We start from the raw sequence: 27,408 nt of genomic DNA on the forward strand, positions 1-27,408 counted from the left end.
GGAAGATTACAACTTCACCGAGATAAAAATACGATTTTAATGAAATAAATGCAAATATAGAGCATCACTAGAGCGATGTAATATCGAATATAATGGCAAATACAAACTGCAGAATATGGCACACGCATTAACTTAGGAAGAAGTACTATTACACCCTGTTTGAGACCTGAGTTTGAATTGGCGCCGCGTTAACCAATAGGGGTTGCCCACTATGTAAAGCATTAGGCTACTGATCGGGTGGCACCGGTTCAAATCCGGGATTAAATCCCTTGAGAACCCCAACAAAAATTCTGCCTACCCAGATTAGTTGAAATTCACATGCCTGAGGCTGTCTCGGGTGAGCTCTTCCCTCACCTATCCACATCAACTTAGGGATCGAATCCCTAAAAGAGTGAACGAATTATTCGACCACACTGACGTATGGAAAAAGCTATCACCTAAGCACGGGATCAGATGATCAAAGGTTGCTGACGAGTTCACTCTGAGGAAATTCATTATTATAAGTTACAAAGAGCTGTAGTAATTTCCCACACTGTTCACTCAATTGGTTTCAACGTTTACACGTAATCATATTATCACGTTATCAAGAGCTATATAAGAGTGAATAAAATAATGTGAAAAATTACTGCAGCTGCTTCTAACTTATTAAAGCACGGGATGTTCACATATCGAAGTCAACTCGTACGAGGACGAGGAAATTAGAACAAATGAATTTCAAAGCAAAGGCGACATTTTCAGATTTATTTTTCATTTTCTCGAAATTTTATCAGACCCTATGAAATCCTCTATGTCTTTCCAGGCGTTCAGGGAAAGTGGCCAACCAACATTTCCATTTGCAGCTCGCGTTTTATTTATTTATTTTCATGCTACCGAAAACAGCTCTAAATGGCTTTTTACATCGGGGTTGTTAGCATTTTAACAGTTTAACGTGCACAAAAAACCATGTCGTGGCTAGGGGAAACTTACCCAGGCGTACTTTCTTACAGGCTTACTTTCAGACGACACTGCTTGAGAGACGCTCGCCGCGATGGACCACACCGGTTTGACCTCGGGGCATCAATCTAAGCGACTAGTTAACTGCAGATGCACACCTTGCACGGCGCCGGAATGCCCCGTCATGGGCACACTCGGTAACAGCTCCCATAAACCAACCAATACCGAGAGAATTATGTGTCCGTAACAGCGAGGGACGAGACCTTCGTACATATAACGATGGTGTAACTGCCGCGTGATTAACACGGGGAGAGGCTGGCTGTCATTCCTAGACTTCACGCCTTATTTAAAGTGCGCTATTGTGTGTAAATTATATTTCATGGGTGTCTTTGAAGCGTGAGAACAACGTAGAGCCGACACCGATCGGAATTTCCCTTCGCCTTTTCCTCCCGGATATTATGAGGTCAACCTGCTGCACAGAGCTCTCCAGCCACTACTCAACATTCTATAACTTTCCCAGGGCTGATACTCACACCGAAACGAAGAACTGAAACAATTTCAAAGTCTCACATCATCAGCCGTCCCGGTGAACCAATTTCAACACTACCATCCAGTTTACAAAAGAATAAATATTGTGCCCATATGTTTGCGTTGTGTGTGTGTAGTGTGTTGTTCGTGCTCGCAGAAACTTAATACATACTAATTTCAAAATATTGGTAGAATGAAAATATCAGTAAGAATATTTTTTACAGATTTTATATTTTTTCCATTTCTTTAAATAGTTATACTACTATATTTTTTTAATTGCAATTAGCAATTATTAGCACATTGATTTTTTTTCTTTTGATTCTTTATTTTCTTTATACATTCTTTTTATAATGGTTGGACTTATTCAATTACAATTAGGCAGTACAATCAATTCAATATGAAAACATTAAAAATAAAAGAAAGAAAGACATAGGAAAGACTCATAGCAGAATTGTTTGAAGAGGCAGTGTATAAATAGCTGTAATCGAAAGATCGAAATCCCAAATCTTCTGCCGGTAACTATGATTCCAACTATTTATCTCCTACACACCACCCGGCAAGCCGCCTCAATTGGCCACTAGCGAGAGACGTTAGAATAAACTTAAAAATTAGGAAGATTAGTGAGCGTGGAGATATATTTGACCACTCGGGTTCGACCAAGCAGTACCATTTAAGCCCATTTTTTTGAGCGGCAAAAAGAATTCCTACACTTACCAGTTCGGCAAAATATCTCTCTTATTTACTGTTTCTGTCGCACACGGATATATAGTACATTCTAATATGATATTCTCCAAGTCGCTCTAAAAGATATCTGTTCTTAACTCCTCAGGCAATATAACTTCGCTCCGAATATCTAGCGACTGCGAGTCAAATTCGCGTAAAAGCTGGAAAAGGCAGTCTGTTCGCTTGTAGCAGTTAGTGACGAATCATGCTTCATTTATATTTTACTCCGTTCACGGAGAAAATATTACTGCGCCAAATTACATAAGCTTGTCACGTACTCGAGGCGAGGTCTAAATTGTACGAAGTAGCACCTGTCTTTCACTTTTTCGCCAAAGGTTCACCCCATGAAAGCAAAAATTTTATTACACTTATTGAAAAATAGTTAGCTTTAGAGAATAATCCGAGGAAATATCAAATAGCAAAGATAATCTTATGACTAAGGTAATAGCAAATTGGCACTGCTGTAATCATGGAAAAAGGCAATTCTTGAGCTATAGCTAGTATTAGAAATCATACTGAGCCTCATATGATGTGAAACTGATTACAAGGCAACAAATTTAAATGTACCGCACAGGAAGAATAAACATTTCACGCTGGGGAGGTAATAATTATCGACCTATAACGATTGTTTTACTCAATGTATTCTCAAAATACTAGTATTTCAATAACCTTTCAATAAATTTACAACTCTTATTGGATTTAGAGTAGGTGGATTTACCTTTTATTGCTTAAATGTCAAACAGCACATCAGATGATAAAGGAAGCTTTTCACTTCTGAGAAGTTCAACGCATGTAACAGAACGAAAATGTAGCTAGTCTCCGAACAATTTTCCACGCTATCAAAATTGAAAGGCAGTTTTTAAATTCCCATATAAAAAAATACCGTCACTGAGTGCATTGAAAACATTTTCGACCAGCGAAATATCGCGAGTATTTTAAGGGCTTTAAAAATTAAATAAGGCTCAAATAAGGTCAGAAAGCATTTTACATTCTCATTTAACTGTTAAATATGCGTCTAAAAATCGTTGACAAGATCATCCGGGTCAATTAAAAGTGAGTTAAAATCGGGGTCAGTATGTTAATATAAAGTGTTTATTTAAAAGCTACTAATCTAAGTAACTTCCACAAATTCATGCGTGACTTGATCACTTTTTTCAATTTTTTATTCGCAAGAGAAATGTTTGAGCGAGAAAATAATAAAATTAATACGATTTCAGCATGATTTTTTAACCTTAACTTTCCCTCTTAAATCCCAAATACGACTCCAGCAAACCATTATTTTTTTTCTGAATATCCTCTCTGTCATCAGGACCAGGCCCAACCAATTCCCAAATTTCCCCAGCCTACGTCTTCTTTCTTCAGTAACATCATGGATTTTTTTCGCTACGCAATCCTACTTTATAAGCGAAACATCTTTTACCTAACACTAACACCAAGTTTAATCTTTATAGCCAGATGTATCAACTTCTAAAACGCTTAAAGCCAGATGAAATATTAAGCCTTTCATTGGTTTGCGCATTCTTGCCCTTTTTTTACGCATTTCTTCCATTCAGTTCCTTTCGGGGCACATCTCATTTCCTTGGACCAAATTCCCCTCATCAATTCTCGCGTTTTCATAAATGCTTCCTCCTTTCCCGAATGAAACTCCTCGATTTTCGTCTTCACCACCGCAGACCCAATTCCTTTCCAAAAAAATATTCCCCAGATGGGTGAACCCTTTACCCATTCCGTCCCCGTCCATTCTCGGTCTTTCTCCTCCGCGGGACATCTCATTCCCTTTTTTTATCTTTGCCCGCACAGTTCCCATCAGCATATTCCATCTATTTCTCAAATGCTTGCCTCCATTTCTGATACGATCCGCGATTTGTTCCCTCTCTCGTCGGAGATAGTCATCCGTTCGAGGATTCGCTGAAAATATCCGCTTCAACCCCCCCTCAGGTTAGCGATCTTAAACTCAGTTTATATTGCAACGGCATCAAAATTATGCAGTCAAGCAGATTACCTTGCCCATTAACCGGAACTTAAAAGAAAACCAATCTGTACCCTAAGATCTCGAATGAGGAAGCTTGAGTACCATTTTTCACGCACATTCATCGATTTTTTCTCCTTTCATCTCTTTATTTTCAAATGCTAATTTGACTTCCTCAGTGTCAACATAAATAAAATTGTACGCGCCGGGTTGCAGCACGATTTCTGGCACCTTAAACATTCCACAGATGAAATATACAAATGAGGTATACTTATAAAAATTTAACTCCTAGTATTTATCACATGATGGTCTTTCGATTCCGTTTTTTTTAGAATCATTTCTTTACAACTCGTGAGTTAATGCCAAAATTAAGCACCGGTAATAGGGAGAGAAAAATGCTAGGATGGAGCTTCAGTCTTTGTAACCAACGTTTATATTCCATGGAAAGGCATTTATTCCCAGTTTCCGTTACCGCAAGGTGCCACAATATATGGAATAGAAATAACTTTGCGTCAGGGCAAAAGGGGGACCTTTATTTCAGGGGTTCGACCATGCCCGAGGAAGGATGGTGGCGATCATGGATCCATTGGAGAGATAAGAGATGAAAATGAATGGGACATCCTTTCTGGTCCCTACTATCGATCACCACGCCCTTCCTTCGGCCCTTTTAACGCATCCCTCCCCCCCCTCTAGCCTTCTCCAACCCTCTTACTCTCTCACACAATCCTTCCTCCATTACATAAAAAAGAAGCCGTCTGCTCACTGAAGGATGGCGTGGAATACGATTACGTACTCCTCATACTATCATCTCCTTCTCCCCGCATCGCTTTCTCGCAGATTAAAATTGAGACGGAAGGAAAAAAAAATACAATTGAGAAATAATGCACGTCGAATGGCGAGAGCGAAAATTGAGAGGAAAGAAAGTACTTGATCGTTTTAAGTACACTCAGGTTCTATCTATGGTGCCTCCTCAGTTATGATGAACACAGCCGAGTGGTATTACCTTTAACGATTGCAATATGTACAACCTATAGCGAAAACCTAACCGCGCACATGGTCTCGCGATATCATGAGTTATGCATAGCAATTATAATTCTGCAGAGAGTTTAGCGAGAATCACTGTGACACAGAGGAGACCGTTTTTCGCTATCTAGGCATTGTGTTACCACACCATAAAATTTCCTCTGTAACAATAAGTTGTTTTTTTCATTTCTGTGGTGCCAATCTACGAGACGAAACGTTATTCAATATAGCCAACGCGTATAAATAACATTAAAATTACTTTTAAGAGATATAATGAGTAAATCATCCTAAATTAATTTTTTGTATATATAACACATAGAAGATGTGAATGATCAGGAATTTATTTTATTATATATGTAAATATCGGTAATTTATCGGCTTGAGAGTTGGGCAGCGTATTACTATAAGGCTTCACAAAGGCGAATTACTTCAGCACAAATACTGAATGTAAGGATCCTCCAGGCGACCACTAGATGCATTGCCACCCTTCGCGCTTTCAAATGGAGTTAAAAAGTCGACACAAACATCGCTGACATCAGAACGATCTTATTTTCAGGGAGAAATGCGCAATAATTAAGGTTGTTAACAGAAATTTATATTTAAAGTGATGGAATCTATCAAATCCATAGCATTCCCATGCTATTCCTCGTAAATGCAAATACTCTTATTGAAAAAATTGAGAATAAATGTATCTCTTTGTACTCATCACTGCGCTGTGGATATTTTCTCACACAGATTCATATGCTTCGTAAGTGGCATAATATATCAAGTTCCAACGGGAGAGGCTCGGGGCTTCATCAAGGTGATCCTCCAGGTTTAAAGGTAAGGAATCAAATATGCAACTCGTGCGTAAGAGAATAAAATTCTAGGATTTTTTCCCTCTATAAAAAATTGCACGACACAGCCTCAGAAGGGGTTGGGGGGCGGCGACGTTAAAATTACGTTCGGTCAAAAATTCTTCTTTTCAAGAACCGGCACGAGCCATTTCCCCAAAGATTCAGGCGGAGGGAAAAGCCAAAGTTCACGACCCAAGGCACCGCCCGCGTAGCCGTCGTCATGTTCCGCATTGCGACCCAGGGTGCAACGCGAGTCGGGTTCAAAGGATTTTCTCAGGGTCCTCTCGTGTCGACACAACGACGTCGTCTTTTTGCGCCACCTACATGAAAAGACTTCATACCAGATTGTGCGACGATGAGGTGACGGTAAACGCGGATCTTCGAGCGGAATTTTCAACACGCTCCTCTTCGGATTTCGTGATGGTTGCTCAATAATTTAACGCTGATGGCCGAGGAACTGCAACGAAATGTGTGGGCATATATACCCATAAAGAAGGAGGTAAACACCGTTAAAAATTCAAAAGATGACGAGTTTCCGTCATCATATACAGGATGTTTCAGGAGGAATCTGCAAAACTTCACGAGGTGGTAGGGCAGACAATTTTAAGCTTTTTTTTTGTCCATAAACAAGGGGTTGTAACTCTCTTTATTTACTGAGCTAAGGCAATGCAAACATTTTTTTTGAATGCACTTTGCAATTACCATGAAAAATGTTTTTATTGGTTACCCAGCCTCTTCGACATTTTATTAAATACTCTATATTTTAAGGGACATTAAATAATCAGGTTTGGACGAAAATTTGCTATTTTAGTTGCCTGAAACAATTAATTTTTGGGCTTAATGAGAGCTTTGAGCACGTTTTACCAATAGGATTTCGCAATGTCACCTATTTTGAGATTGCTTCAGACAATTATAATCGCACATTTTCGCCCAACCTTAATTATTTAAAGTAAGTACTTAATTGAAAAATCAGAGTACTATGTAAAACCTCGAAACGGCTGGATACCCAAGAAAAATCGTCATCATGGTAACTTAAAAGTGCATCCACAATTTTTTTGCGTTGCCACAGCTCAGTAACTAAGGCATTGCGACCACATATATTTATAGACAAAAAAATGCTTAAAATTGTCTCCCCTACCACCTCATCAAGCACTGCAGATTCCTGATGAAACGCTCTGCATAATCTTTTCTCAGCCAATACACAGGACATAAGGATATCTTTTTTACGCCTTTTTTTAAAATTAGCCTCACCACACACTCAAAGGCTCTATAGTTTAAACATTAGATACTATACCGTAAAAGTTAGGTATTAGCTAACCTTTTAACAAGCCATAATAGTGATGTCATGCAATGAAATGCTACGCCAGACTAAACAGTAAAACTTGCTATTTCTAAACTTGCGCTCCAAAACAAATAAGAGACGTAGGCGCAAAAGTAGGGCACGGAAATAACTTTGGAAAGTACGCGGAATTAAAATCAGCTCAAAACGCTATTCTCTACGTTTGAATTTCATTTAAGGAGGATGGTAGAAGAACTATGTAAGAATTCTGAACATTTCAACAACCTTGAAGTACGCCCCTTCTTAAGCTTTACCATAAAATTTCGATTCAACAGGCATTGCCGAGAGAAAAATCGACGCTGCAACGGCAATAATCCTGAGGACCTTAACGAGAAAAAAAATCACGGTAATTCATTTCATGAGCGCGATGACGCCAAATTTCCGAGGTTTCTTATTTTTTGCCGTGTCAGGAAAGAGAAAATGGCACGCAATGACGCAGAGAGGCAGCGCCGAACAATAACGCCAAGTCAGGTAGTATGAGGAGGGAAACGTCGTTGACCGTTTTGACCATGCGTTACGAAACTCGCCACACGGCCAGCTGGCTGAAGAGAGAGTTCCGCGAGAAACGACAGATAACAATGGATGCTCACTTCCTTTCACGTGGTTCTCGTCATCGCCGTCCTTCACAAACGCGCGCTTCCATGGCAACCGGAGATAAGTTATTCATATTTGTCCGGACGAGTGGTCGAAAGATAGGCCATTTCCCCCCCCCGCACCGATGAGTATTTCGGGTCTTATTCTGCTCGAATTTCAAGTATCACCGCAACCGAACGATAATTACAGCAAACTGGGTTTATCGTTATCACAGCAGCTTTATTTAACAACTCGCAGAAGTCAATTGAGAGTTATTTAACCACTTCCTATTTAAGCTAACTTGCGTTTCTTGAATGCGGCAGTGGACCAATGATACCGATTTTGAACATGTGAGTTCCCGTCATATTTAAAGTATTTATCGGCGTGATAACTGTAGAAAATAGTGTCCATCGTTATCACTTTAGTCTTATGATACGACTTCCTAAGTCAATTTTGAGTTATTTAAGCACGTTCTGTATGAAATGACAAACGTTTCCTGAAATAGATATTGAGTGAATGACACCGGCTCCGCAAAGAGCATAACCCTCACAATTTAAGCATCATCGTATCAGCGCGACGATTACTGTACACTAGATTTATCTTCATTAGTGATACCTTATTCAATACCTCACGGAAGTCAACTAGGACTATTTAAAGCCCTAAAGTAGCGTTCCTGAAATTGATAAAAGAATAATGATGTCCTACATTACAGTCCATGACTTTGTCTCTCTATAAAAGCTAATTTATGTGTTCACCTGGCAACATGAATCGAAATTAGGTTGCAAATTAATCGGTAGCTCAGTGAAGCATCATCAGTAAGAAAAATCTGACAAACTGCAAATGAAAACAAGTGACTTACGCCAGCATTAAAATATTTTTGCAATCAGTTTCAGCAATAGATTCAGTTTGCAACATAATCCACTAATTTCGTAATTTGAAAGGAGGTTAATAAGCAAGCGCGGTATGTACTGTTCAAACTATATATACTAGGGCCTAGATCGGTCTTTTTTTTTTGAGTAGCAGATGCTCACCGCTGCTTCATCTGCCGAGTCACCGGTGGAAGACGCTCGTTAAGATTACAACCAATGACGCCAAAGACCGCGATTACTGATATCACACGCAAGACGAATGCTCCCCACTGCACCTTCCTCAACCGCGCGCACGTCACTAGTGATTAAGGCCGCTTCGTGATCGTAAATTACGGCGCCCTAATGGCTCGTTTGAACTGCGTCATGGCGCCGCTGGCAGCGGTACGGTTAATAAACGGTGTGGCTAAGGTCGTTTTGGCGGCCAAACCGCCAAACCGTGAAACAGTTAAGTGTTTCAAGTATCGTGAAAAAAACTAATCTCTAAACAAACACTAACCCTGCAACTCGATGATGACCATAAACCAGTCTGGATTCAGTCTCGTACGCCGGACCGTTCAAATAGTGAAAGGAAATGTCACCACCAACTTTTCGATCAACTCACAGACCCTTGTCGCTAATTTTTCCATGTCAGTGCCTTGATTATGGCCCATAATCTTTGTTTTAAGCACGCACCAATCCAAACCAAGCTACGAATTGAATAATTGGGTGAGTGAATATTTCTTTCTACTAGGTTAACTAAAAAGAGAAAAAAAGTAAGGATAAAAAATTCACAAAATAAAAACATACCTGTAAATTTATACATGCTTAGAATAAAATTCAGCCAAAAATGGTATTTCAAAGCAAGCAAGATTAGATTCATAAAACTGTAAGAATTTAAAATTAAATAATGGATTAACCGCTAACTACGACGGATATCCTGACAATTTATTAAATTATGCGTCATTACTCCGGTACATAAGAAACGTTTTTCGCTGTGCTACTAGGACTATCGGGTTGTAGTGATTAAATGTGGGAGCGCATTAGCGACCGCACGTGTTAAAGTATCGTGCAACCAGGCTTTTAAATTTGTACAAAGAACATGTGCCAAATTGAATACCTGCTTTATCTGATGCAACATTTTTGGCTGTGACACCCATAGGACTATTGGGTTGAAGTAATGAGTAGAGCACAAATGACCTTCCGCAGATAAAAAACCAGCCAACCGACCAACACCGAATCATACAGATTTCATTCCCTTTCCCGCAAGCGGATGCAGCGAAATAAATACACATATATGTGCGTCCATGTGTCTCCCTGGTTCTCTTGACAGAGCCTCGGGATTCCCATGATTCCGCGCGCACGCGTGGCGCGGTGAAAAGTTCTTCCTCGCTTGTTTGCTCTTCCCGGGAAAAAGCCTAGAGCTTCACGAGAGTCTGTACAAACTTTCCGGGATGCCAGCGTTCGAGTCGTGAGCGATAAAAGAGTCCGGCAATCGTCTCCTGGCACGGCGTTACCTGTGTATATTGCTCACGGACAGTTGAATTATGCACATCGATGAGCTCGAAGCGAGCGTGACAGCAGGGGCACGAAAGACTAGACCATTACCATTTGAAAGAGAGATCATAAGCCGCCCATGTCAATCGTCGATATTTTGACTATTCACCATTCCCTCTCTGATATTATATAAGGAATGAGTTCCTCAAATTGATGAATTCTTTTCGGGTTCTAAGCCAGGTTAATTCTTGACAGAATTGGAAGAGACAATGCAGCTTTGATCCAGGTTATGTATACTTCTAAGACTATTCTGACTCTCGCAGAGAATTTTCCTCGAGTATTGCAGCCTGTAAATTCACGACGGTAGCAGCCGCGTTGGTGCTTGATGATTTATTGATGAACCATAAAAATGTTAACTAAAACCCAGAGAATTTTTCAACCGAGATTACAGGTATTAGCTATTGGCACCAAAAAAATAACAATGTCGTTGTACAGATGATCGAATTCTTACACACACAAATATTTTCGCTGTTGCAGTGTCGAATTTACGAGACTGAACCCACTCATCATGTCGCCTTGGTTCTCACAATTTTGAAAAGAGCACTTTCGAATAAATCGACCCTGGTTCTAATTTAAATTCACTGCAAACTTATTTTTCTGTCCATAGTATGGTCTTTCCTGTATAAGTGATCACTCTGTCGCCATTCAACCTTCTGTTCTAAAAAACGTTCCACCGTCATCACCGCTCGACTAGATACTCTTTCATTTCACCGTTTACATGTTAGATGAGAGGTGGGGTTGCCACATAAAAGTGTTCAAACGCCGCGGAAACTGAATTGGTGCCCCGGTATTTTCCGAGATGCGAGGCTTCTGAGAGTATAAAAGCAACAGGGAGTAAATTAACAAAGCAAAGTCAACTCTCGGAGCGACGTCAAAGATTATTAGGGCACGCTGAAAACGAAGTTATTGCATAAATGTGTTACATTCCATTATTTACCACTGGAAACGCTCCGCATTCCACAGATGTTCGCTTGCCTACTTGCGAAAATATTATTTGTCGAGTGGATCCGAAGTTATCTTTAACGGGGCCGATAGACTCCTTATCGCATTTCATCTAAATTTGAACTACATATCATGCCCGCAGCTTGAAAACGAAGAGGACAGCTGTCCTAAGGTGGTTGGCTCTTGAGGGCAGAGTTATTCACGTGAAAAATAGGTAGAGCCTCTTATAGTTCAAGAATAGAATTTCTACGGTGAAGTCCATATCAAATAATCACTTTCAACTATAACTTGCTGAACAAAAAGAAATAGACGCAATGGAGTATCCGAAAAATAACTTAAACTTTGAACAATGGCATGATTGGCACACCTGTGGTAAAATATTGTGTACAAAACTCAAGGAGAGCGAGAAACGATAATATTATAGCGACAGCCTGTGGCGTTTCGACAATTTTCAATCTTAAACTACTTTTTATTGAAATTTTACAGCCAAACTGCACTTGTCTTAATAACTGGTAACGCTTTAGAGGCACGCCATTATCAGATCAAAGAAAAACGTTTTTAAGAAACCGTAGCGGAACGGGAGTTATTTTGAAAAAACCATGTTAAGAGCATGAAATGAAAGTTTGTGGTATAATTTCAATCAACGGCAGTAATGAGGATGGGTAAAAATTAAATAATTTATTCTAAATTTTATTGCAAATTAAACATTTAATTTTAGCAGGCAATGGATTAAAAAAAGAGAATATTTTTCTTGCTGTTGATGCTCTATTAATTCAGTTTTTTTTAGGGCATAAGTTAATTCTCTTTACCCTTTTACAATAGAGACAACCCTGCCAAGTGACGATTACGATACACATCACGAACACGATACCGCGTATAGAAACGAAGTACACCGAGATGAAATTTTATAACAATACGATCGAATTATAATAAATTTCTTTAATAAAACTCTTAGAAAAAGCTAATTTTAATAAATTTGCCATAAGTATTTAAAAACAAACCTTTACATAAAGTACAATAAAATGATAAAACACGATGAACAAAATTTTCAGCATTCAGTACGCAGAATGTAATAGAATGCATACGAAGAGACTCAAATTAGTAAATTTTAATCTTTATCATGATTTAAAATTCCATTCGACGAGTTCCGGGCTTTCTTGTATAGGTACCTGCGATGATACCTGATTCATTTGATATCTTTATATGCATTTTTTTATCCTAAAATAAACATTTTGATTAAATGCAATAGCACGACAATTATATCATAATGGTCATGAAAAAGGAATGCAAACAGAGATGACAATACGGTGTCTTCGATGAGCGAAGGAAGAAAATTATGCCGAAAGGAGTAAAGTGCCAACATAATGCGACGCCTTCTGCACAAGCTTACAGTCACAATTTTAAATACAACACAATTGCTGCAATATTTTTCATATTCAATTAAGTAGGTAGGGTCACGCCTTTGCGATTAAAACCGAATGCATTTCGCATATGTCATAAAAAATGCTATGTCATCGTAAACGACATCGATTGAGTTCAAAAATCAATATTGAAGTAGAGACAATGTGGATAATTAAATCCTTGCGTTGGAATTTAACATTTTCCGTATATTGGAACTATGCAATTTTCATGTAACTAAAGTGATTTACTTCAATAATAGTATTTATTAATGGAAGCGTGGTAGGTACAGCTCTTGGTGGCCGATCGAGAGGCCCCGGGGTCGACTTCCGGTTTAAGCCGTCGGACATACCTAAACAAATTCTTCGAAGTGCGAGGAAGCCCATGGAAAGGAATTAGCCCCACCAGGAAAGTGCGAAATTCACAAGCCTGAGGCTTAGTTCGAGGTGAGCTCTACCCTCACCTATCAAAACCGCCTTTCGGGTTGAATCACAAAGTGAGTATAGCATTTATCTGCTAATAATTTCAACATGCATTATGGTGACTACCCCATGCTTAATTTTTATTATGATTCTTATAGAGCTACGAGCATTAAATCCGTTCTTTTTATTAAAATGACGTATGAATGATGGTATTGATCAACTTTTCGTATGCTTATACAGATATTGCCATAATGCTTTTATATAAAACAGCGGATTTTCGGTTATGATCTCCAGAAAATGTAGTACGAAAAGACGATTTCTTGGGGACGTCAGTCGATGGAACACATATAATGAGATAGGCACATTTTGAAATTGAAATGAAAGTGACATATAGTTCTCATTCGTTTCTCGGTTAATTTCCCTGAAAATATAAAAGACCAATTCGACAACTTGATATTAATCAAGCGCAAACCTTAACATAATACCGATGATAATCGTCATCAGTGGTCAACAATATTACGCAGTGATTTGACGCAGTTCTCCACTCATTTGTCCCATCAGCTAATATTTTCATACACACGTATTTCTTCTTTCACATCCGTCTTAACCTGTACGATATATGAGTGGTTTGGAAGCCAAGGGGTACAAGTGAATTTTTGTTCTTATCAAAGTTAGGAACAGAAATGAGTTATAGAAAACAAACGAGATGAATTAGATATTTGATAAAGTGCGTTTTATTTTCCACTCGATGTCAGCACAGAACTGGGACTCACTCAGATCCCTTGGCAACCAATTTTTGTGTATTTCTTCTAACAATTAACTTTACCCATATCTGTTGGGAAAAAAAATTACTTGTACCCCTTGGCTTCTCACCCCCTCGTTTTTCATTAACATGTGCAACAGGTAAAGAAGGGTGAGATTTGGTAATGATAAAAAAAAACATTTTATTTAAATTTAAAACATTTGCGAGAAAAATTTCGGTTTCATAACCGGCTAAATTCATTTTCCCCACCAACTTACACCTCGGCATTCCACATCCCTATCCCTCTTTTCCACGTCATCAACGTCCACTACACGGCTCATCTCAAAGCCGCAATTTACTCCCAGGCGCCACTTTGACACGGAGTCAGTCATCCCTTTGGAGAAGCCTCGAACACTCGAGCAGGGACGTGACTACTCGCGACGGAGACGCTTTGATAACTGTCTGCCTTCATTTCTTTTCTACGAGTTCTGAACACGCCATTTAATATGCAAGTCACTCGTCGCGATACTCCGCCTGGTTACTCGTAATGTAAGAAAGGACATATTTTTTCCGGTCATTAAACTTACACAGATGATTCAACCGTGATAAATAATTAATATTACTTAATTCATATACAAAAAGAATGTTTGTTTGACATGCTAATGCTTGCTATCATAATTTTTACGACATTATAAGTTAGCTCATTGAACAAATTTGAAGGGCGCCGCAATTTATACTCATATTACTCAAATCTCAGGAAATCACTCATAGTTCTGAGACACTTTGAAAACTGTCTGCCTTCATTTATTTTCTACGAGTTCTGAGGATATATTTCCTGTCATTAAACTTATACCAATGATGCAACCTTTAATATTACTGCATTCATACTTAAATAGAATGTTTGGTAGACATGTTAATACCTCCTACCATAATTTTTAGGACGTAAAAAGTTAGCATGCTGAATAAATTTGAAGGTTATCACGAATTATACTCATTTTACTCAAACCCCAGGAAATCACACATAGTTGTGCCAGTCAAGTTACAGCAGTAAAATTTTGATAATCTATAGATAATAATTTGAAAGTTTTAACGGAAGTATTAATGAAATATGCATAGGAAAGTTTTTTTACTCAACAGAGAATATACCATATAAGAAATTTGAACACTTCCCATCAGACCATTATATGAAATAAGACTCTTGGAGTATAAATATTCCTTACACATTTAGCATCTTAAGTACCTGAATGATAACCTTCGCATAGGAAGATACATAAGGCTCGTGAGTAAAGTAAAACGATATTAGGTAATCTGCAATGTAATGACAGCAGTAATTACGCAATTGGGTTTCATGAGATAAACGAAATACATAGCATGTTGCAGGTAAAATGTTCCCAGAACCAAAAGCGATCCAGATTTCTTCTCTCACGAAAGATAGCTATTCAAAGTTATTTCTTTCCATTCGCCGTGAACACCATCATGGGAACTTGCATGTTCTCGCCGCTAACCCAAAAACTCTTTCTCACACGAAACTGATGCGAAAAACACCAAATATCGTGGCAGATGCATTGCGACGGGCAGGGCGAATTAAAAATTCCCCGCGTCGAAATTGGGTCACGTGGATCCCGGAGGCGAGCACACGAATTCCAGCACTGCTACACTGAGGTTGCCGACCCCTCGTCCTGGAGCGCAATATGGTATTCGATGGGAGTTCCGAAGGGTTAGAGACGCGAACCTGCTTTATCGAATTTTATACCGTCACCATCCGCGAGTTCTTCGTCTCGCGCTCACGTACGCCAACCGGCGCGAATTGGTCTGCAGCAGCAGCACCACGAGCTGCATCTAGATCGGACACTGCCTTCGCAACCGACGACGACCCGCGCCAGAGAGCGACAATGGTTTTTTTTTTCATTGAATCGTTGGAATTATTTTATCGTTAAGAGGATCCTTCAAAAAATTACGTGCGCAAAATGACTGAGCTGTGCGTGGATGTGATAATTATTTCGAACCTGCATAGTTCAACATGAAATAAGATTCAAGAGCAGGAATATTCTTCAAGACCCTCGCATCAGATGTAGGTACCTGAATGATAACCTTCGAATATGAAAATGCATACGGCGAGTGAGTATAATAAGCCAACATAATGTAATTAATCTTCAATTTAATGAAAGCTGTAATTAAGCAATTGGGTATCATGACATGGACGAAAGTATATACATTGCACGTAGTAGTAAAAATGTTCCCCCAGCCATAAAGAATCACGATATCATCTAAAAAATACTGAAATTATAAAAAAATGATGAAAAGGAAAGCTATGCAAATGTATTTTTTTTATAAGTCGAGAGCACCATCATGAGAACTCGCATTTTCTCGCCGCTAACCCAAACTCATTCTCACACGAAACTGACTCGATTGAGGACGCTGCCATCGCAACTAAAGGCAACAACACCCACGCCAGAGAGCGGCAATGATTTTTTTTCACGGAATCGTTAGGATTATTTTATCGTTAAGAGGGTCCTAAAAAAATCACGCGCACAAAATGACTCATCTGCGCCTGGATGTGATAATTACTTCGAACCTGCAGGGTTGAACGGCGTTTAACGTACACGTTTACTGACAATTGGAAATCCGAATGCATTTCGTTTCGATCTCGGTCCATGGGATTTTCACCGTGGGCCGTAAAATAAGATCTTATGCTTTCCTAACGGCAATGTAAAAAAATATTTCGATATTTACACAAGATACATTCGCCTATCGTCTTTTCGGCTGATGGGTAACGAGTCGAGAAGTTGGTAAGAATGGAGATCCTTACCCGACGGAAATAACGAGAAGATTATATTAATACTGAGGGCACAATATGCCATTACATTTATTGTCATTGAAAAAAAATCCTCATGCCAAGAACCGAGGACACGGGACATTAGGCTTTCGGGCCATCTCGAAGAAAACCACGTCCCTTATCTCGCATTGAAATTATACCGAGGTCATCATGCTGTTTGGTATCAGTGAATTTATAAGTTCTCAAGAAAACATTTTCACAACAAAAACGATAATAATGCCTATGATAATGAGCCCTAAAGTTCGGTGTTACGAGAATTCCATGAAAACAGTATTCGCAGTAAAGCGATTGTTGTGACGTCTTTTCTCAGACAGACCGTACGGGACCATAGCAACGATAAGATAATAACGTCATAAACAAAGACAACGTTATCCGCAAGTCAGGTTGTGTTTCTATTCTATTTATTACGTATTGAATTTAACTTATGCTGCCAATTAACTGTGAGACATCAATCTGGGATGCAAATTTCCTTATTATATGCAAAACACACTTAGGTAACTTGAAAACAGGAATCCTTCGTTTCACAAGAAGAAATGTTTTTTGCTACCGGGGACGATTATTGACCAAATTATCGAGGTCTCCATCCCTTTACAAGAGCTTTGAAGTTGTTTATCCCTAAAAATAGGATGATGTGCATTAACGCAAATCTAAATTTGTTGCCTTATCTTCCTTTCAAAAAGTAAATTGTCAACCACAATTAAAAATTGTGAATTTTAGCCCAATTACGCTAAATTACATGCATGAATAGGTAGCTGAAGCAACCAATGCATGATAAACAAAGCCCAGTGTTACTTCTGATCCGTTGCCTTACGATTCGCCGCACACGAAACCCTATCCTGGGATCGTGAGAACGTGTCACGCCTGATGCTACGTTTCTTCCTCAATTGTAATTCCTCCACGTAATCCAAGTAACGTTTCACTCAAAACAATGATTAACGATAGGAAATGTATTATCTGCGTAATAATATAGTTATATACTATAATAATAAAGGATTTTTTTGCCGTATTATATAATTTCACCACAACCGGTTGCGATCTAAAGAGATCATAATCAAATGTCGAAAAGCGATGAAAACCTACTGATGACCTAAACCTAAAAGTAGAGAGAAAACACCGGGCAAACTGAAAGCAATAAAATGATATAACACCGCGGAATCAAAACAAAAATTATGTCTACATCAACGACTACATTCACCATCAAAGGAGAATTCACTGCTTCTCATAGAGCCTGGAGGCAATTAATTTCCTGTGATCATTTGCATTGGGAAACGACGGTTATGATTAACATATTTCCATTATCTTATAATTAGGGGAAGCTTTGTCTGCCTTCATCTGCCACTTATTAGGTACGATATTAAAATACTTTAATGCAGCACGTACAAAATAAATACAGGCATCAAGGTGCATACACAAATCAATAATCCTCTTCGGGCTCGTCAGATCACGATTTTTAAACCACCACACTTCCAGAACTAGATTTCAGAAGAGACTGGAGATTTAATGGAAAAGCGCCTATTTTAAGAATCTGACGTCGAGACATCTTGCAGGGGAAGCTTTCGACTGGGATCCGCCCGCGCGATAGAGGCTGGCGTGGCTGCGATCATAACCCTGGACTTGGGAAATTCCTTGGCCAGTCCGGCGAGAGAGGCAAATAATCAAGCGGGGGTCCGCAGCCTGGAGCCTCCTCCTCCAAACAACCTCCCCTCCCCTAAACCTCACCCCTCACCCACTTACGCTCGAGCGCCCATATCCACGAATCCCCACCAACGCGAGAAAGAAAGAGAACGTCGGGAATATTTCGTAATAGGTGATGTACATCACGATTCACGATTTCAGGTATAGGAAAATTTAAATATACCTATTATTATTATTAGAGTATTCTACCGATTAAGGTAGGTTTGCATGGAGTACTAAAGAAGTGATCTGGGAGCCTTCCTTTCCTTCCATTACCGCCTTCTTCGATTCACTATAAGGCCTACTCCCCTTCAATATATCCAAAAATCCTACTCTTTTCCTTCCCCTACCTCGTTTGCCTAACATTCTACCCTCTAACACCTTTTTCAACATCCCCTTCCCGCTGAGTACTCCCTCCATCCATACCTTCTGTCTCCTCCGTATCTCATCCAAAAGCTGCCTCTCCTCACCCACCATATCCAGCACTTCGTCGTTCCTTTTCCTCTCCGTCCATTTCACCCTCTCCATTCTTCTCCATACCCACATCTCGAATGCCTCCAATCTTCTCTCGTCTTCTTTCCTCAGTGTCCACGTTTCGGCACCATAGAGAGCTACACTCCAAATAAAACTCTTCACTAACCTTTTCTTTAAACTCTCACATAACGATCCTCTAAGAAGCTCCTTCCTGTTCATGAACGCCTCCTTTGCTAGTGCAATTCGCTTCGTGATGTCTTTGCTACTGTGTCCGTTTTCCTCTAATGTGCTGCCCAAATAGTTAAACTGCTCTACCTGTTCCAGTTTTTCCCCACCTACTTTGATATTGAGTCTCACATTCCTCGCTCGCGATACTTTACAAAACCGCATTAATTGAGCGAAAATTCCACAGAGAAAAAATCATTCGCTTTGACCGGGATGGGATTTTTCAGGATTCATGTATGTGGTTATATTATTAAAATAATGGTGTGGTTTCAGTAATTCATAGGAAGATAAAAAACTCTAACACCTTGCGATTTTTTCTTTTTTGAAACGCAAAATTCCAAAAATAAAAAAACAAACTGTATATAATTCTGCTTGCATTTAAACCATGTTCAAAACCGCGCCATTCATTTAAGAAAACACTGTATTTCAGTATTTCAGCGCGTTATTATTTTCAGTAAAGAATATAAACATAAATATTAAAGTACTCTACCGGTTAAACAAGGGTTCGCAAGGATAACTTCTCAGATTACCACTGTCGGCCTCCTAAATAAATATTATCCTCATGTAGTACGTGCGAACAAAATACTTAGATAGAATAGAATAGAATAAAATAGAAGAGAAAGAATATAATGAGGTACCTTTTAGTTTTTGAAATGGCGAAACTTCAATTTGAAAAAAATTATGTTCTACTACGAGTACATTCATGCACCTTACAATTATATATTCATCCTTAAATGTAGAATCCATTTTACGGTAGTTATTGGTCAAGTCAAACTTAATACAATCCTTCCCTTCCTTTGTCGTCAATATAGTAATTCTAACATTAGACGGAATCTATTTACCTATTTTAGAAAAACATTTGCATACGATTCATCGATAATGGAATATGCCAGACGCTGGAATTACTAAGCACATTATGACAGCTTTGATTTTATTTATGGATGTCTTTTGATAGTTTTAAAATCCGCATTTTGTTCAATCTCCTTTTACTTCTACCCGAATATTGTTTATAGCGGAGGCACAACGCGAGGAATTTTATGGGATATTTAAACCTTCACTCGGAACACTCCTGTCAGTATCTATGCTTTACTTCGAAGGAATTTGCGCATTACTCTGACCCTTCTCCCCTTCTAAGCAAAATTCCAATTTAAAAATTAGAAAAAGTCTTTTTCCTTTTCATTATTTCCATACATCCCGCTCTCTTCCTTCCCCTCCCTTACTTGTCTATATATCCAAAGCGGGTTTCAACATTCTCTCCCCATTAAGTACTCGATCCATCCAGACCCTCTGTCTCCTCCATATCTCATCTTGAAGCATTTTCACCTCAGCGACCATATCTTACACTTCATCTTTCCTCTTCCTCTCCGTCCACTTCAACATCTATATTCTCCTCCAAGCCCACAACTCGAACGTCTTTTTCTAGTCTCTTTCCCAGCGTCCACGTATTCACACACTACGTAAAACTTAACACTTCAGATTTGAATGCTAACTAATATTTTACACGCCCCTAGTCAAAATATCCACCAATTAATCCTTCCCTATTCATAAACTGCTCTTTTGCCGATCATCACCGATATCCCTACAGCTGAGTCCGTTTTCCTCTAATATGCTTCCTTAATAGTGGAAAATCTGTGACATTAAGAAACAATTTAAGAGACTGGTAACTACAGCATTTAACACTCCCATTCAATCATATGATATTGATTGGATTTGAAATTACAATCAAAGCATTTTGAGACGTCATTAAAATAAAAAAATGCGATGAAGGCAGACATTTTCAGAGTACAAACCTAAAGGATTTTTAAAAAGAAAAGGGTTCCTGCGTCAGCTGAAGAACACTATCCAAGAAAAGTTGAGCTAATCATTACATAAATAAATTTTGCATTTGAAAGCTATACGTACGGAATTTATATCTAGATACCGTCTATATGGTAGGTAGGTAGATAGACGGTAGATACCGTCGCGGCGTGTTTCTTTTGCATCAACCGTATCCAGGTTGGACGGAGACTGGTGCGGTTATAATTGCATTCTGAGGATTCGTTTGATCAATTTTACGACATAACGGGAAAAGAATTGAATCTCGATTTGTTCTAACAGGAATACACATGCGATGGCATTTGCCCTTTAGCTTAAAATTTTGGTGACCATTTTTACCGAATTATTTAGCGCGAACATTTTGTCCTTCACAGTAACAACTTTTAACAATTTAAGTCATCCAATAGAGAATTAATTAGTATTTTACATCAAACCACTTCGGTACTTCGTGTTCATACACTTAGGCAACTTGAAAACAGGAATCCTTCGTTTCACAAGAAAAAATTTTTTTTGCTACCGCGGACAATTTTTGACCAATCCATCGAGATCTCCCTCCCTTTATAAGAGCTTTGAAGTTGTTTATCCCTAAAAATGGGATCATGTGCATTACCGCAAACCTAAATTTCGGAATTCTCGCTTCGCGACAAATAAATTAACAGAAAAGCAATTAACACGTAAACTGCATTAAGTCGGACTTTTCCTAATCTTTAACAAGGTGCAATTTCCATAAATTATCAGTGGCAATTGCAGTTTTTTATCAAAAACTATCGCGCTGTCAAAAGGAAATACCCACGTAGGTAAATGAGTCACCAATAAATCTGTCTAACTCCCCAAAAAAATCTACGCGTCACGTATCACATTCATTTCTCGAAAACTGAGGCCTTAATCCCTTCACCTAAATCCAAGTGCCACATTAAAAAGACCACAAGCAGGGTAAGTCTGCGAGGTTTCTCGCTAATGCGCCCGTTGAAATAAAAATTCTCCACCCACCTCAAAAGGAGAAACAAAAATTGCGAGGTGGAAGGCACGACGCTGAACAGAGAGACGGATGTGAATGTGCCAAAAAAACAAAGCGCCGTTCAAAACGCTCCCGCCGTCGTAATTCACACCGTACCGAGTATTGAGCGCTTTTTAAGTAGTTGGACTGGGATTAGGGTGCCACGACTACAGAGTTCGTTCACACCGCACCATGGCCTCGTTTCCGAATTTAAAGAGATTTAAAAACATCGAAATTCTCTGTACAAGGAAGTTATCAGATTATTACACGGGCAACGATTAAAAAACTTTTTTTTAAAATATGCTTTTATTGAAGAAAAAATATTTTCCCGTGGCTGAATGTATGCTGTAGATATGAAAATGAACCCCGAAATTATATTACACATAACGTAAGAGTAATATTGAAAGCGATATATTTCTTTCATTATTACGCCACGCAGTTGCAGCAATTTGATTTGTGATGAGACGTGGAGTTCCATTTATTGCAATACTTGCGCTGGCCTAGACTTATAATTGATTCTTGAGTAACTAAATTTTATTTAAGCATATTTTATAGGTGGTAAAGATTTCTCAGCCGTTCAAAATAAAGAATGTTTTGCCTTTTTATGCAAATGCGAAAAAATAAAAGAAACAAAATGGAACCCCATCAAAGCTCAATAGCCGTCATTCATTCAAAAATTTCCTTACTCTAGCCAGGACCATCGATAATATCTCACCAGCTTCCTTTAGGCAACAATGTGAGACTCTACCTCAGCGGCATACCATAGTATGAGATTGAATGAGTAACGTTTTACCCAACCGCGGGACTGGCCGCACGGAATAAATCAATATACCAATGACGTCACCAACTCATGTAAAGTAGGCGAAATTCTTTCGTTTTGAAAATGCGACAAAATGGCTGAATGGAGAAGATTCTTTTCCTCGTAGTGACTTAACTTTCCCCTCCATCTACGGAATTCTTTTAATGAATCGCGCGGGATTGGCCGCACGGGGGACGAAAAAATAAACCAGAAGACTTACGTCACCAGCTCATGACAAGTGGGCGGCATTTTCACGTTTTAAACATAAGACAGAACGGCTGAATGGGGAAGATTCTTTTCCTCGTATTAACTGATAAATCCCTTCCTTTCACCGAATTCCGCTAATGTTTCCTTTAATTGCGATCTCGGTTTAGAGTGAACGACCCCATTCTCCGAGAGATACCCGATTCACGTGGAGAGGTAAATTGCACACACCCTTAAGGCATCGCGACAAAGAGTGTACCACTCGCAAGCCGACCCCCTCCTCAAAACAACTACATCAATCCACCCCTCCCTTCCAAGGACCGGGGGGGTAAGTACAAAGCAAGGGGCATGCGCGCGTCCTCCTGGAGAGAGAGGGAGAGAGAGACACACACGCCACGACTTAATTCAGTGCGTTCTCGCTAACTGCCTTTGCCATTCAGCAAAAATAAACACGCCGCGCCAGCCCGCGAGTGGTGGTGGTGCTGCTTTGGCTTTTCCTCCCCGCCGAGCAACTACCCTCCGCCTCACAAAAAAAAAACAAGAGAGGAGATGGGAGGATAAAACGTTAAGATACGGGATGCGGAGGAGGTTTACGGAAACCAAAATAATAATAAAAAAAAGAAAAGTGGAAGGAAAAGAAGTAGTTCGTGCGTTATCCCGTTTTTCTTTTTTTCAACTCTTCCATTTTTTTAAAAGGCGGCCAGGAGGCCGAAAGGGGAGGAAGGCTGGTAAACACACGGCGGGATTTTTCTGGAAAAGAGACTGGAGGGGGTAAGGAGGGATGGGGTAGGTGCGTGTAGGGCGAAGAAGGGGGAGGACTTGCGGGGGAGGGACAGGACGAGCGTGACCAAGTCTGGAACGGGACCCGCGGTTTTCACAGATAAGAAGATATTCTTTTCTTCGTTTTTTTTTACTCGGGATACGCCACTAAAGTCGTCACGTCCGTCACTGATTTCTTAAAGAGGTGTTTCACCCCTTTCACAAACGAAAATAACCACGGATGTGCGAAAATTTCGGCAAAAAATAGACACACACCCAACGGGCGTTCGGGTTTCTCATACACTCACGCTTCGACCCACCTATTTTTTGGCTTGTGGTGGCCTACAAGGTGACGGATTTGGATTACACTGATACAGTGGCGGATCCTGAGAGGGGATAGGGGGGCCATAGTCCCTTTCAGTATCCAATTTACACTAGATAAGTGATAATTTTGTTCAGTTCTCGAATATATATAGGAGAGGAAAACCCCATGCACCCCACCTTTTACAACCGGTTTTGGTACAGTTCTTATCATCGCCGGGTCAATTTGTCTCACAACATTTTGAGGGACTCTGGCGTGATTTGATGAATCCGATTCATCATGTAAATGTCAAAATTGACTTTGTTTTCCCGCATAAAATAACCATATTTTTGCAACCCATATTTGAAAGTGTTACTTATTGGTCAAGTAACAGGCAAAACATTTTGATTTGTCGACTACAGCAAAAATACATCGTCACGGAAAAACTTCCGTATAAACTTCCCAACAGCAATAAGGGAAAGATGTTTCGAGATAAAGTTACGATTACCTGAACTGTATCAAAAACCGGTAAAAATTTAAAAAAAACTTGCTGAGGAAAGTTGCCATTCTCTTTTATGAATATGCTGGTATTTCACCAGATTAAGCTCGAGAACATACTACACACGCAAAAAATCTCAGGACAATCTACCACAATAACTATCCTCACGGAAAGATCTTCAGGTTCCTTCAAATTCTCAAGGGAAATGGCTGGTGGATCGGAAGAAAAACAACAATCATATACCCTGAATGCTGGGATTTTAATTATTTCTCCTTTATCCTTTTTAAGGGTTGAACTTGACACTTCGGGGAGAGCGATTCGAAATTAATAGCAAATAATTACTCTCGAATAAGGCTTCTTACTCTTCCTGTCCAGGATCTGTCTCGGTCACTTCTTTCATCGATCAACTAGCCCAGGCATCCGCTAACAATTTAAAAGGTCTAAATTGAGAAGCGATCAGATTCTCATATGATTTTTTTCAGATGCCTCAATAGAATCTTTCTGTCAACATTCCTATCATATTTCGTTAATGCACATCTGTTCCTTGCACAGCTTGTTTTCCGGCGACGATTTTTCTCACATCGCCTCTCATAACCTCTGATTGAGTTGTACCATTCATTGTAAGCTCCTACTCATGAACCTCAAATTTGTTATTTTGCTTCCACGAGTATGACACTCTTATCATTTGCAAGATTGTATTTTTCGATAGGATAGCAGCGAAGGCTGACATGGATCAATGTGAACTTAGACCTGGTACCATCAATGTCTAATCTGAAAATATCAATGATATCAATGGGAAGTGTTTTAGTACCTACACAAGAAAATTTGACGTTATCCTCGATCCACTCATTATTGTCAATTTTTTGTACTGAAACCTTTTAGTAAGTGAAATATAGACTACAATGACGTTTATGCATCATAACGAATCTTTCAATAGCGTTTTACTCCTTGGAATCAAATCCCTACCATAGAGCTCCCGCAAAAGGAAAATACTTACGCTATATCCAATGGCTTCTAACCATTTTACCCCTAACATGCTTCACATTGTGGAAGACCTAATGCTTTCCTAACGGATCCTGAAGACGACTTCGTCCGGTTTCTAGCACAAGAGTCAACGGTGAATACTTAAGAAGAAAAATACTTCATGTCAGGCAATTATATTCCTCCATTTTTTTCCAAATACGATTCTTCTCCATTCAGTTGAGGATTAAAGCATTCAGGCCCTGCCATCTCTGTACAACTGAGTGATTTTCAGTAGGACTAAGAAGGAAAGAGAACACTATCGCTCAATACCTACGGGCAGGGCACAGTTTCTGTTTCCCTCGATTGTACAAACCTTCATCTACACCTACAAACAACCACGCGAGTCGCTTGAATAGGAGTATGGCGGGAGGTGTTAGGATATGAGGCGCCAGCTTACAGGAGAGTGTACAGAAATTCAACTGCGCTTTGTGAGAGATGTGATTGCCTGAGATCAACATAGCATTCCACCAAGTTCTAACTCTAGAATAATCAAAGTCCATGATAAAGATTTTTCGGGGAAAAACGAATTTCTTTACCTATTCGGTCGGATAAAATATCACTACTACTTCATCGTATCTCACATAGCAGCCGAAGACGTTCTATACTTTCGCCAGGCTCACCATAACCTATAAACCACGGTGAATATGAGAGGAAATTGACGGAACTTTCCTCTCTCCGTTAGGATAAACATTTCGGGTGAAGTTGGCTGAGTGACCATTGGGGAGAGCTATGTTGTCCGTAGCCTGCACCGCCTCCTCTCCACGAGGGGTTTGACGGATCGTGGGGAAGAGGACGAAAAAAAAAACACAAGAGAGCAACTCCACGCGTGTGCCCCACCGATCCGAGCTAGCCGGGCGCGCAGGAGGAGGGGGGACGCCGGCGTCGTATACACACAGCGCCCGCTCCCGGGATCAACAAAACAAGCCCGCACGGAACTCACCTCCGTCTTGGTTATGCGGTGCCTCGCGAGCTTCACGACCGCGAAGTTTCCCTTGCCGATCGTCCGCTCGATGTCGTAGAATCCGACCCTTATGGGCGCTCTCTGCCTTTCCGCCATGACCATTCTCTTCGGAAACACTCCTGAGTAGGTTATCCCGACCGGTCCGTGGACACGAAAGCTCTCATCCAAGGATCAACACGACCATCGACGTGAGGGCCTCTTCGCCACTTCGCCCGAAGGCCCTTCACGGGAGTAGGACGATGTCTTCCACACACACCGAAAATCGAGCGAGAAGTTCCCGAGAGCTTCCGCGATCCATTCGCAGGCATCGGCCCCGCGAAACCACAACACTGGGCGGTCACCACGGCAACAACAACAACAAAAACAAACAACAGTCACCGGCAAACCATTCGCGCTGTCAGTCAGGGCGCGGATGTGCCGATCTCCTCGCGATTTTGAGGCGAGGAAGAACGATCTGTGAGCCCGGTTAGGAAAACGGATACTATCACGAGCCGTGCAAGTCGTGATTTCACGTCAACGGGAAACGATTCGTAGCGTAGTGGAGATAGCGTGCGTCCCTCGAGCGTTACCTCACCGATTGACGGATCGCGTTCCCAGGAAGGGAGTTACGTTATGGCCTGAGCCGCGCCTCGCAAGCGGTCAGCGATGACAGCAGACGCCCGTCTGTCCGCCGCACGCTGTAGTGTACACTGGGAGCCGCCACGGTCGCCACCACCGGCGCTCCTGCATTTCTCTGACCTCGCTTGCCACACATCGACTGATCCCAGCCTTCGGCGTCTGGTCCCCCCCTCCCTCTTCCTACCCAACCGCCCCTCACTCTCTTTACCCTCCCTCCCCCTCCTTTGCTTTCCACGCTGCTACCGCTGCCACCCCTCCCGGGCCTCCCCGCTTTCCCATCCCAAACCGTCCCTACGGCTTCCACCGTCCACTCCCCTGCGTTTCCTGCGCCTTCCTTGCAAGGGAGAGCGGATGCAGAGGTTACCTATCGGTTAAGATAGGTTCTGGCAGCAG

At 40.4% G+C, this 27,408-nt stretch overlaps 1 protein-coding gene across 1 annotated transcript in view; it reads right to left on the reverse strand.

The window, feature by feature from the left end:
* LOC124153627 overlaps positions 1 to 27,140 on the reverse strand; it is a 168,391-nt gene extending 141,251 nt beyond the window's left edge. The window contains exon 1 of the mRNA XM_046526917.1: positions 26,377 to 27,140. Within this exon, the coding sequence (XP_046382873.1) occupies positions 26,377 to 26,499 (123 nt within the window). The 5' untranslated portion in view covers positions 26,500 to 27,140. The remainder of the gene's footprint in view (positions 1 to 26,376) is intronic.
* Positions 27,141 to 27,408: the final 268 nt, after the last annotated feature.

The sequence above is a fragment of the Ischnura elegans genome, chromosome 2, assembly GCF_921293095.1.
Source record: "Ischnura elegans chromosome 2, ioIscEleg1.1, whole genome shotgun sequence".
Lineage (NCBI taxonomy): Eukaryota > Metazoa > Arthropoda > Insecta > Odonata > Coenagrionidae > Ischnura > Ischnura elegans.